This window comes from Artemia sp. Qi Xiang Cuo, chromosome 18, assembly GCF_049724085.1.
Source record: "Artemia sp. Qi Xiang Cuo chromosome 18, ASM4972408v1, whole genome shotgun sequence".
NCBI lineage: Eukaryota > Metazoa > Arthropoda > Branchiopoda > Anostraca > Artemiidae > Artemia > Artemia sp. Qi Xiang Cuo.
Genome location: NC_142811.1, coordinates 14,780,336 through 14,794,380, shown reverse-complemented (window position 1 = coordinate 14,794,380; position 14,045 = coordinate 14,780,336). Strand labels below are relative to the sequence as shown.

The 14,045-nt window shown below is 35.4% G+C and overlaps 1 protein-coding gene across 1 annotated transcript; it reads left to right on the top strand.

Moving 5' to 3' along the window:
- Positions 1-9,020: 9,020 nt before the first annotated feature.
- LOC148941234 (long-chain-fatty-acid--CoA ligase ACSBG2-like) lies at positions 9,021-10,934 on the top strand. Its single transcript, XM_089104128.1, has one exon. It carries the CDS (start codon positions 9,021-9,023, stop codon positions 10,932-10,934), a length of 1,914 nt encoding a protein of 637 aa, XP_088960254.1.
- The last annotated feature ends 3,111 nt before the right edge of the window (positions 10,935-14,045 follow it).

Sequence of the window (14,045 nt, the reverse complement as noted above, 5' to 3'; positions counted from 1 at the left end):
TTCAAATTTGTGTGGAGAATTTGTCCATAATCCAACGGCGCTAGCGCCTTTTACAAAAGCCAAAGCAAGTTTTGAAGGAATTTCACAATTGATAAATGATGAATCAGCGTAAGTACGTTTTGCCGCTGCAATATGTCGTTGATTCGTGATCGTAAGAGGGAAGAGCGATTTGATATTATTTCCATTAGCTCTTAATTTTTCAATTGTCAAAGCAACAGAACTCATAACTTGTTGTTTGTTAATTAAGTATTGCCGAGGTGAGAGAGATTGTTACATCGGACGCGGTACCAAGTACTTTTCGCAAAAAAATTTAGACAAAGCAAGTTGTAGCTTCATATCAATCTTTACAAGGGGGGGGGGCAACCATTGAGGTTTGTTAAATGTTTCATGATGTATTTTCCCAACCAAGTATAAATCTTCAGTTTTTGTATCTCTAAGTATATTGCCAGTGTCAGTATGTATTTTATATTCATATCCAATAGTCATACCGCTCAATTTCTTTTAGGACATTGGAGTAATCAACATGAATTGTATATAACTTGTATAATTCAAAGATTGTTGCTTGTGCTCACCAACGTTCCATTTATTTAGACACTGATTCGTCGAAATAAATTGTGTAGTACACAATTTTCATAGGATAATTCCTGGGCTGCACTAGGTTTTTCATTTTTAAATTTTTTACAATGACATGCAAATTTATAAATGTAGAAGTCAAATCTATGTCATATCTTCAGTTGAATAGATATGTAAATGTTTGTTTCCGGAAAGGGGCTGTTGTGGGTAGTATTGTTTCTTAATAACCATGTCTTATACTGACATCAAAATTTTCTGCACCAAAAAGATTTAGAGATGAGTTGACTGAAGCATGAGATTCTTTATAGGGTTGATATACCATTTCTAAGAAAAGAAATCCGTTTTCGATCTAGCTGTTTCTAGTTTCTTTTTCTTCTCTGATGTTTTACGCTTACGGGCTGAGCTGAGACTGATGAGTGTTGAGGTGTTTCTTGCCCTTTTTGGACCGTTTCCGCTTTGTCATGATTTCAATCACCTGCCGAGGGATCGCGCACTGGACCTGGGATTTTTGTGAAACACTTTCCTTAAAATCCTTCACAGAGCCCCAATCATGTAATGTAGGGGACGCAAAATCTGCGGCAGCTGGTGCAATATATTTCTTATCCAGGGGTAGTGCAGAGTGAAATAACTTAACTAACCAATTGCTGAGACCATTACCAGACACTGACAAACGACCCCTGTAATGATCCATTCCAAGTCCCAATTGTCGTGGTCCAAGAGTTGCAACATAACAATCAACATCAGGACAAACTAAAGTATTTTTTTTCTATTAGCCATCTCACTGAATGGGTTGAAAAGGACGTATAATCACAGCCAAACCTTCTGAATGTGCTCGTGACTGGTTTTTCATTCGAGAACACATAGAAGGGGGACATTGGTATTACCGACTCTCGATTTCGCGACAAAAAATGCGTAAAGAAATTTACAATTGTCTGATGAGAAGCTGGGTGAATAGTCTGCAAAGATAACATGGTCCTTGCCACTGAAATTTTCACTTTAATATTACGATCTTTAAAAGCGAAAACCTCACGTAAATCCTCATTCAGGAAAATTTTTCATTCTCAAATGGACTGGTAGTTTAAATTCTCCTTTGATCTGCTGAATATTTGAATGTGAAGCCACCCTTTCTCGACATGCAATGATTTTTTTGGTAGCTCGACACAAATTGGTCACATTGCTGTATTCCCCATAGGGTATAATTGCAAAGGGGTAATCGTCAGAGTAAAAACTTTCCACCAAACCCTCGTCACGAAAGTCAAGGGTCTTACTTTTATATCATATATACGATCTTTTCTCAGGATATCATATGCATTTATAAAAATATAATCAACAAGAACAACTTCATACCCTTCCTCAAATTTAATGGCAGGGAAGAATTTTGCCTAAAAATTACTTGTTTCGTTCAAATCTTCATAGAGGGGTCCTTTTGAATGTCTTCTAGGAGGAGGAGTGACGTCATAAAACTTGTTTAGACAAAATTTATAAAATGTTGACTTATTTCTTGTTGTCTTACGAAATGGCCGTCTCAGTAGTGGTTAAAAGCAAAATCACAATATCATTTTGTTTTGTTTTAATTAATATGTCTGTATATTGAGTAAATGTATCTGGGCCACGACATAAAAGTTTCATACTATAGTCCAAAGAAGGAGACTCATTTCCATTATGTCATTAAGTATTCCTTGAGAAAATATTTTCCTTTGAAGAGGTAACTTTAGAAAATCCTCATCTAGAATCAAACACTTCCAATTTTACTAGATTTCGTAGGATTTTTTGGTTCTCAAATCCAATAATTTTTAATCCCGACACTCTCACTACCAATTATTATTATCGACTAACTAAGAATCTCGTTAGTAACAAACTTACCCCTTTTTATAGATTGATCCAGATTATTGTCTTCAATATATTTCACTATTCTATCTAATCCGTTTTGTAATCGGTGCATATGTATTATATTCACTTTTGCTGCAAAACATGACTGTTTCTCCAATTTAAATTTGCTTAATGATATAGCATGTCACGCAAACATCTCGTCCCGTTCTAGGCCTAGTCGGCAACCCCTCATAATTTTTACTGTGGCATTAGGCTCTCTAGATTTCATTTTACCATTTTTAGCGCCTTCAATATGCAATAGAGTAAAATCATCTATTAAAATATCCTTGATGCTGACACACTGAACTCTTTTTTAATACTGAAGCAAAGTCACGCAAGAACCTCAACTCCAACTAAGTAACAAACAAATGTAAACACTCCCTATGATGTAACACTTGTTGGTCGTATAAAACAGGGTGTCATGGAATAATGGGGCGTGTCTTTCCAAATGTAAACATTCCTCTGTATGTGTTTAAAACAGGGCGTCATAGAATGACGGGAGTGTGTCTTCTAGGGCGTCATGGGTATCCTGCTGTGTGTTGTAGGAATCCTGGCTATGTGTGTCATCGGAATTCTGGCTATGTGTGTCGTCATAATCCTTGCTATGCGTGTCGTCGGAATCCTGGCTATGTGTGACGTCAAATAGATTAAGGGGATACTGCTTATACTACCAAGAATAGATTCAAATATTTCTACTCACGCATAGCAGGATGGAGGCTGTTTGTCCCATCAAGCTTAGAAAAATAGCGACCGCGACGCTACTCAGTCACGGTTAGTGGTTCAGTTAACCCGTCGGTTGACACTAGTCTTTTGTTTCTAGCCCATAGGGTTATAAACAAGAGAAATTTCGCGAAACGAAAATATACAGATCTAATAGTCTTTTTATCAGTAGCCGTAAGCATATTCCAAAATGAAGTCAATGCGAGGACGTGAGGCATCGCAAAATCGTTTTAGACATGGGCGAGAACATGCCTGCTGTAGCAAGCTTTACAGCGAACTAGCACACCATGCGCTTTTCTAAGTTTCTCACTTAGATGAGAGATAAGGAGAGCCCTTGTCTTTTTTGCACTATCCCCTATCGGAAGACTGAGATACTTAATACATACAGATAACTGAACACTCTGATTTCCTAACTGTACGCATCCAACAGCCAAAAGCAAGGACCTCGCTCTTCGAAGCATTCAAATTGAGACCAATTTCGGCATATTCCTTACTAAGCACAGAAAAACTCTTCTCAACAGACAATGCAATTATACTTAATTTTTTTTACGAGATTTTTAAATGCAATATTCTTGGCTGTTTCTGAAATAATGCGAATACTTCATTTTGACAGTATGGATGTATATACTGTCTTTTGATTTAGTTCAACATCGCCATCAACTTGCAATGACAATTGCACCTTAATGCCTCTTTCGAGTCCTTGAATCTTTCAAAAAGACTCTTTTGACAGCCTGATTGTACAGTGTCTTTTGGCTTGGTACAAAATTTCTCTCAACAATCCTGCAAGTTTTAAACTTGATATTCCTTGCTGTTCCTAAGACCTTGCGGATATGCCCCTTTGAAAGCCTAGATAGGCTATACGTAATGTCTTCTGATTTAATTTTAACCTTAAACTAGTTTTAAGTTAATGTTCTTAACCGATCTTGAGATATTACAGATGGGTCCTTTTGACAATCTGAATGCAGGTTGATTTCTTTGGTTAATTCAACACCCCCTCATCATCATTTGAAGTTGGAACTTAATACAATTAACCAAATCCTGAAGTTTTGCGGATACTTTCTTTTAACTACATGAGTGCATATAGTTTTTGTTGATTTAGTTCAATGCACCCTTTGGAAAAGGGTGTGTCTCGTTGATTTCCTGTTGAAAAAAACAGGAAAATAATATCAGACAAAGTTTCTAGAGGTCTAGGGATAATTAGAAAATTCAAGATACCTTTCGAGGTTCCAACCTTAAATTTATAATATGGCTTCATTCTTGATCCGTTTATTCAGTATGGGTGCCATGTATCGGCCAGTATATAAATTAAAACCTTAAACTTATAAACTCCATTCTTGATCCCTTTGCTCGGTATGGGTGCTATGTATCGGCCAGTATATAAACTCAAACCTTGAACTTATAAACTCAATTCTTGATCCCTTTGCTCGGTATGGGTGCTTTGTATTGGCCAGCATTTAAACTCAAACCTTGAACTTATAAACTCCATTCTTGATCCCTTTGTTCGGTATGGGTGCTATGTATTGGCCAGTATATAAACTCAAACCTTGAACTTATAAACTCCATTCTTGATCTCTTTGTTCGGTATGGGCGCTATGTATCGGCAAGTATATAAACTCAAACCTTGAACTTATAAACTCCATTCTTGATCCCTTTATTCAGTATGGGTGCTATGTATCGGCCAGTATATAAACTCAAACCTTGAACTTATAAACTCCATTCTTGATCCCTTTGTTCGGTATAGGTGCTATGTATGGGCCAGTATATAAACTCAAACCTTGAACTTATAAACTCCATTCTTGATCCCTTTGTTCGGTATGGGTGCTATGTATTGACCAGTATATAAACTCAAACCTTAAACTTATAAACTCCATTTTTGATCCCTTTGTTCGGTGTAGGTGCTATGTATCGGCCAGTATATAAACTCAAACCTTGAACTTATAAACTCCATTCTTGATCCCTTTGTTCGGTATGAGTCCTATGTATTGGCCAGTATATAAACTCAAACCTTGAACTTATAAACTCCATTCTTGATCCCTTTGTTTGGTATGGGTGCTATGTATCGGCCAGTATATAAACTGAAACCTTGAACTTATAAACTCCATTCTTGACCCCTTTGTTCGGTATGGATGCTATGTATTGGCCAGCATTTAAACTCAAACCTTGAACTTATAAACTCCATTATTGATCCCTTTGTATGGTATGGGTGCTATGTATTGACCAGTATATAAACTCAAACCTTGAACTTATAAACTCCGTTCTTGATCCCTTTGTTCGGTATTGGCGCTATGTATCGGCAAGTATATAAACTCAAACCTTGAACTTATTAACTCCATTCTTGATCCCTTTATTCAGTATGGGTTCTATGTATCGGCCAGTATATAAACTCAAACCTTGAACTTATAAACTCCATTCTTGATCCCTTTGTTCGGCATGGGTGCTATGTATCGGCCAGTATATAAACTCAAACCTTGAACTTATAAACTCCATTCTTGATCCCTTTGTTCGGTATGGGTGCTATGTATCAGCCAGTATATAAACTCAAACCTTGAACTTATAAATTCCATTCTTGATCCCTTTGTTTGGTATGGGTGCTATGTATTGGCCAGCATTTAAACTCAAACATTGAACTTATAAACTCCATTCTTGATCCCTTTGTTTGGTATAGGTGCTATGTATTGGCCAGTATATAAACTCAAACCTTGAACTTATAAACTCCATTCTTGATCCCTTTGTTCGGTATGGGCGCTTTGTATCGGCAAGTACATAAACTCAAACCTTGAACTTATAAACTCCATTCTTGATCCCTTTATTCTGTATGGGTGCTATGTATCGGCCAGTATATAAACTCAAACCTTGAACTTATAAACTCCATTCTTGATCCCTTTGTTCGGCATGGGTTCTATGTATTGGCCAGTATATAAACTCAAACCTTGAACTTATAAACGCTATTCTTGATCCCTTTGTTCGGCATGGGTGCTATGTATAGGCCAGTATATAAACTCAAACCTTGAACTTATAAACTCCATTCTTGATCCCTTTGTTCGGTATGGGTGCTATGTATCGGCCAGTATATAAACTCAAACCTTGAACTTATAAACGCTATTCTTGATCCCTTTGTTCGGTATGGGTGCTATGTATTGGCCAGCATTTAAACTTAAACCCGAACGTAAACCTTAAATTTAAACTATTCTATACTCTATTCTTGATCCCTTTATTCGTTATGGGTGTTCTGTATTGGCCAGTATGTTCACGAGAAATTGCAAATGGATCATAATAGTGTAGAGAGTAAAGGGTGATATGGTAAATAACAGAAACGTAAGTAATTCCAAATTGACCCTCAGTAGTATTCTTTGCAAAATATAAACCTATAAAAATGTGCAACAAAAACAGACATAATATTTGTTTGCATCTAAGATGATCATAGCAAAAGCACCGTTGGTGCAATATTAGCGTATTTTTACTCTCCATTTTCAACCCATGGTTGGAGGAGAAACAAATCCTATCACATATGACGTCATTTGTGTGTATGTCATCTTGTATATGAAGATACTGCTTTGGCAAATATTTAGAGGAGGAAAACACAAAACGGGGAATACTGATTTTCATCATCGCATTGTCTTTGGAAGTGCATATATTGATGAAACTTGCAAGTACTTGAACATTCGAAAGTGGTCAAATAATTGCTCACAAATTCAGGTGACGAAAGTAAAAACATTTATACAAATAAAAAAACAAGATAACTAGTTAAAAAAAAGAAAAAAGGAGGCTTTAGGGATCTCTGGCATATACAAATGGCGTGTACTGTTCAAATATCGTTGTATAATTCAAAGGTCATGCCTAAGAAATTTCGGATGGTTCTATGACAGTTTTTTAATGGCATCTTTAACTAGCCCGCGTATATACAGCTTTTCTTGAGAGCTCGCTTTCTGTGTGCATGATTAATATGACATTGACGTGTCTAGGATGGAAAGATGGAATATTGCATCCAATTATATTGAATGTTAAACCTTAACAAAGTATAAGATATCACTTCTTCCTCTACTGTTTATGAACCTCCCCGGGTCAGTAAGCTACATAATGAAATTAATTTTAAAAAAACTTCTCCACCGAAGAAGTTTTGAAAGAAAGGTAAAGAGTTACATTAAAACGACGATTAGCAGAAATAAAGTCAGATAATTTTCCAATCGTAAAACTACCATAAATCCCTATCAGTAAATAAATGATACTAAAACGAACAGAGATTGAAATAAATAACCGAGTCAATAAATTTGAGCGAAACTCAAAACGAGCAGAAATTAAAATGAGTTTGGCTGATGGCCCGTGTCCATTCCAAAGACCAGAAGATAATTTGCGCTTTACTGAAAACTATTCTTATTTCGAGTTGTGTGTTTCTATTTCTCATAATATTGAAAAAAGTCACTCTCACACCCAAGGTTACTGAACAAAAATAGTTACAGTTATTTTCTTTCTAAAGATCCCTTAAGCAGAACCCTATGATGTCATACTAATGCCTCGCTAGTGGCAAAGAAGAAAATAATAAAATAAAAGAGGATACATGAGTCTACTCCCTATTCTAAAAAGTGATTTTCCTTGATGCTAAAGCAAAAGGGACACATGTTTCATGACGAGAGTTTTCGATAACGGATTTCAAAGGTGTACTTTTTGCTTTGATTTGACACAATTTTTTAGTGATTCTAGGCTATTTTCTGAAATTCCCAAAAATTGGTTTTCAAAATAATTCTTTGCCACAAAAACTAACCAAGATTCTGAATTCTTAATCAACTATAAATAGTGATTTTATCTCACTAGATGTAATTTTAAATGGGGTTTTGAGTTTTTGGTTATTATGGGCCGGGGTGCCCCATGGTACCTCATAATTTCCTCTTTTCCTTCTCCTTACTTTGGAGCATCGCTTTACCAAAGTATCTAACATTGTTGTATTTTGTGCCAGTGTTTTGTGGCAATTCCTCTTTTTTGGCATTTGGTTTAAACGGATTTACTGATGGTGATTACTGCCACTGAACAAGCCTAGAACCTCCCACTGGGTACCCAGATTCTTGTAAGTGACCCCAGTGAGCCAGTTGTCTCCAGTCTTCTGGATTCCCTCCTCTCCCTCTGTTTTATTTGTAGCGGGAATTCTCACAGGGTACTTATATAGTTAAGGTTTTATCGAATATACCCTAGATTATTACTCATTTTCCTCTTCCGCTTGAGAACAGCAGTTCGTGTCGATCCTGTTCTTTTCCCTTTCAGCACAATCTAAGCTTCATGGTGATATTGTGAATTCCAGACTTTGGAGTTTTTGTTCCATGATAGTTTTTAATAATCCGTTGTCATTTTACAACAGCTTTTTCTTGCCCATGCTATCTAATGCTAAAGACTCGGATGCGTTATCCATGAGTATCTTTAAAACAGTTGAACAATGACGATTTTATAGACTTCATTTTTCTTTTCGGTGCACGCAGAAATTTGTACTGCTGCATTTCTGTTGATGTTATCGTATTTATTATAATAGAATTTGGGCATTGTAGGCTTAAGCTTGAAAAGATGTTGAACTGATGGTTATTGGTATTTTTGCTTTTGTATAATAAATGACAAACATACTTTCACTAAAGCAGGCAATCATACCTTTTAATTACGTGAATGATGTGTAATTTAAACAAATTTTAACTATGACATGAAACTATGTAATGGTACACCAATAAAAAGTGCAAAAGAATTCTAAGTGTGTTGAAAAACTAATTTACTAAGTTCCTACGTTATCAAATTAATGTATAAATTTTTTTTACATAGAGGCAACTCCTTATCTAAAGATACATGTCATCTTTTTAAATAAATACTTAAGTAGCTTATCTAAAATGAGTGTTCATGAAACAGTTGAATTAAAAGCAGACGCCATTGTAACAAATAATCAGTCAATTGCTTCAAATAGTCAAGAAGATGACACAAAGGATGTCCAAGGTCCGGATCAAATAATTGATGTTGATGCAGTTGCAGCTTGGAACCCCACCGATTTTGTTCATAGATCTGTTAATACAATAAATTGTAAATCTGTTAATCAGCCTGCCTCAGTTCTAACATTTTTAAAGAAATGGACTACCCACCACCGAAATAGAGCAGCATTTTCTATAGAAAAAGGAGTTTCAGAGATAAAATATACATATCTTGAGTATTTTGATACTGTGAAAAATGTTGCAAAAGCCTTTTTGAAGCTTGGATTAGAACCTCTTCACAGCGTATGTATTATTTCATCCAATTGTCCCGAATGGTGTTTTTCGCATTTTGGCGCTATTACAGCTGGGGGAATAGCCGCAGGAATTTCTACTAGTTATACATCTGAACTCATCTCACGTTGCGCGCAAAACTGCAGAGCTAATTTTGTTATCGTAGAAAATAAGGAACTAATGGCTAAAGTACTGAAGATTAAGGAAGAAATACCACAATTAAAAGCAATTATTCAGATAGACGGAGATCTTGACACAGAAGAGAAAGATACTTATTCTTGGGCAACATTTTTAAGCATGGGTAAAAAACAAACGAAAACGAGTAGATTGATCGCCAGGCAGGAAAAAATAGCGTTAAATGCATGTTGTTCGATTGTGTATAAAGACGGATCAGGAGATGATCCCCCCAAAGGTGTTATGCTAAGTCACATTAATCTAACTGAGAATGCTCAACTAATTGAAGAAAAGTTGCACGCCCCCCCAGCTGAAGTTCTACTCAGTTTAATACCTCTCAGTCGTATAAATGCCCTAATGACCGATATTTATGTCTCTCTTATTAGTGGTGCTACTGTTCATTTTCTGGATGTTACTCAAAGAAAGTTTCAATTAACTGACATTTTGAAAAAAGTTAGACCTACAGTACTTTTTGCCGATCCATTTATATGGGAAAAGCTATATGAAAAGATTACTGACGCTCAAACAGAGAAGTCTAAGAATGTGTTTAAAAAGATGGCGTTTAAAAAGATGGCGTACCAAAGAAAAAGACTTGGACTTGATAAGTGTATTAATGGCTATTCTGGAGGGGCACCTATACCTCAACGCATCATTGACGGCTTTAAAGAGATAGGTCTTCCAGTTTCGGAATACTATGGCATGAGCGAGACTTGTGGGCCTCATCTGTGGGCTGAAATAGCTGGGCACTTTCATTCTGAATGTGATAAGGAAACTTTAATAAGTCCCCTGGCTTCTGTTCTGCCATCTGGTCAGCTTAGATTAAGCGGAAGAAACATATTTATGGGATATCTTGGTGACGAAAAAGGAACAACTGAAGCTATTGATGAAGCTGGTTCTTTCCTTTCTGGTGACTTGGGATATATGCCAAGTGATTTTATCTTGGTAAGGGGTAGCCAAAACGCGATGATCTCCGTAGAAGGACGGCTTATATCAACATTAAAGGTTGAAAATGAGATCAAATCTATTATACCTTTTGTGCGCCATACCCTCATAATTAGTGACAGTGGTTCCATTTCTGTAAAACTTTATTTGAATGACAAAGTACCTGAATTAACACAAAAATTGTTTAAGAAGAATGCAAAAAAATACACGGATAGACTTACACCAACAGCAAAACAATGGTTTAAAACCCACCACATCTCTGTTCCAGTAGAAGACGGTGCAAAAAAATTGTCAGGTGTCGTTGATAAATTGTCAGATGTTGTAAAACTTTATCAATCTAAGGACCATAAATTGTTTAAGATAATCCAAGAGCGTCTGGACAAAGTAAGCCGCAATTGTAACATTCAAATTGAAGAATTCGTTATAGAATAATTTTCTTTGGATTTGAAGAGCTGGGCCCAGCACCAAAACTAAACATTGTCTCTTTGCCCAACTACTCCCAAAAACGTCTCCTTAAAAGAAGTGCCTACGGTTGAAATTCAACTACGGTTATTCCTTTGATTTTGTTTCAAGAAACTTGTTTTAAAAAGTGCATCTGACAACGGATCTAGATTTCTGGCTATGCCACTAAGGTCTTGAATCATCCTAAGGAAATCAATTGCCTCTTTCTTCCTTTGTTTAAATTAGAAGTAAAAGCATTAGTGCAGTAGCTCTATTATTTCGTATATCTTAGTCTCTCCTATTTACGGTATTATATATCGTTAGCAAAAGAGAAAGTGGAAAGTATATATGAACGGAGTAAAACTCACAGACATCATTTCAAATTGTATTAATAACGTCATATTAATGGCAGTACCTCCCTCTAACTTTTCTGTAAGAGAAAAGGCGTTTCAGAATCAACGTTGCTCCCAAATAAAATTAAAAAAAATAAATAAAAATATCAATATCTTCAATGGTCGCTACTGTGGCTAAGCGCTACAGAAGCTAAATACAGTAGCTTCAATGAGAGCACCAAATTTGCTTTGGTTTAGCTTCTGTGACTCTCTGTCACAATAGTAACAATTGTATGAATATTTGTTTTTTGTCTATTTATTTTGGATTTTATTTGTTTTGTAGTCATTGTAGTTTTTATCTTTGTCTTCTCAGTGTTGAAGACGCCTCGTTTCATACAGGCGGAATATCCGCGTCGTTATTTCCTCTTACTGACCGTGTCCCGTTTGTTTCTTTATCTTGAGGTTTTTTCTCTCTCTCTATAACAGCCTTATAATAAAACTCGTCAATATTCGTAAATGTTAATTTTTGGTAATATTTCACAAAACCTTATTGCTTTTTTGAAGGTAGGGGGGAAATGTGCAATTACCTCAAAATTCAGGAGTGGTTCAAAAACTGATTTATAAGGTTTAAATTTTAACTCCAAATACAGAATCTTTGCCCAAACACAAAGAATGTTAAACCTCAATCACAAACTAAAACTAATGATACTGATTATTAAATTCCTATTCACGTAGATCAATTTACTAGGACAAGCTATTAGTTTGATTTTTTTTTTATTTCTGTTATATTTAACCAATTGATAAACCTTTGACACCACATCCATTGCTTAAACCTGAAAATAAATTTTTACAGCTCACAAAAAATAAGCTTACTTTTCTTATTAAAAAAGTTTAAACCCGATTATATAAAAAGAAATGTCTTATTTTACTGTTCAAGGCTTAAATAAATGTTGGTTTTAAAGATCAGGGCGTTGAGAGGGGTGAAAATCCTATTATGTTTGAATAACTTTTATTGGTTCAAGCTATAATGTCAGCCACTCTATACTCTCGCTTTGGAATTTTTTGTTTCCATTCACTTAAAAAAAAACAAAAAAAACATGTATTTACTGTTTTTAGTAAGCAAGGGAGTATGCTATGCATTGATGTTTCACTATTTATTGCAACTGTAAATATAATGACAAACAATTAAAGCAAATAGAATTTTGTTGAAACATTTCATTCAGACAAGGAAAAAGTATGCAGCTATTATTGCTTACTTAACAACTATAGTTATAAAGTGTATATATAGTGTATCTGTTACCATAAATGTCCGAAATTGGTGATTCATCGGTGAATGTTCGAAATATCTTTGTTTTTCTCCTTGGATTTAGTCAGCGTTGAATGTTGACATTAACCAGATTTTAGACATTCACAGTGACGTATGAACAAATAAAATCTAATTAAAAATTATTATAACTAAAATATTGTGTAATGTCTGTGGTACAGTAAAAATTTTCTAGATAGAAAAAACTCATCAATTTTTTTTTTGTTTAAGTGTTCTTTTTCCTGACTCTTTTATTTTGTACTAACTTGCCAGTCCTCGGCCTTAGTCTACAATTTGTGTGCTAAAGTGAAGTGTCAAAATCCATTGGAAGGGAGTTGAAATGTCAAGTTTCTTTTTAAATGAATAAAATAACACAAAAACAACAAAATGTCTTTTACTAGCAGTGGCTACAGCACAATGGCTACAGGACTTTCCGCTTAACAAAAGGGATCTGTGATTGAGCCACTTGGTAGGAGTTCTATGTGCAGGTCTTGCATGTGCAGGCTGTCAAAAGGGCATATTTTCAACATCTGCAGAGCGTCTAAGGGTATTATTTATTTATTGTTTATTATGTTTATTTATTTATTGTAACCCGTTTGTAAATAATAAAAAAAAAATATAGCCATAGAATATCAAATCTCAAACAATTCTAAGGATGTTGTATTGATACTTTCAGAGAATGGTGGGGAGGGTGTATGATATAAAAAGACACTATGATCATCAACGTTGTAGAAAAGGCGCATTCTGAAGATCTCATGAACAGCTAAGGGTATTAAGTTGAAACTCTGAGGGATAGTTGTGGGGAATATTGAACTAAATCATAAAACGCTATGTGCATCCAGGTTGTCAAAAGGCATATCTGTAATAGATCAGGAACATCTAAGGGTATTAACTTGAATTTTTTTAGAGATTGGTCAAGATTTTTCTATAAAAAAAAAAAAAAAATTCAAAAGATGGTATGTAAATCATTCAAGATTGCGAAAAGCCCTATTTGTAATATTCCTGGAACGGCTAAAGATATTAAGTTGAATTTTTTCTGGAATATCTAGAAACTGCGTAGAAAAACTCTAAGTGCATCATGGTTGTGAAAATAGCATGTGTGCTAAGTTGATTTTGTCGAAAGTTGACATTTTTGATGAAAGTTGAGGGGTATACTGAACTAAATCAAAAGATACTAAATACATCGCGGTTTTCAACATGGTGAAAAGGCTATAGCTTAGGATATTATGAACATGAAATACGAAATAACTAAGGGTGCTAAGCGGAATTTCAGAGAAAGTTAAGGGTGATATTGAACTAACGTAAAAGACATTCTGTGCACCCAAAAACCCGTATATGTTAACAATAGGCCAATTGTATAATATATAGCGCTTGCCTGGAAGCTGAGAAAAGGTGATTCCAACCCTGGAGGCATAGTTATTTGCAATAACCAACTTGCATAGCTTACAGCCCTTGCTCCGGGGGCTT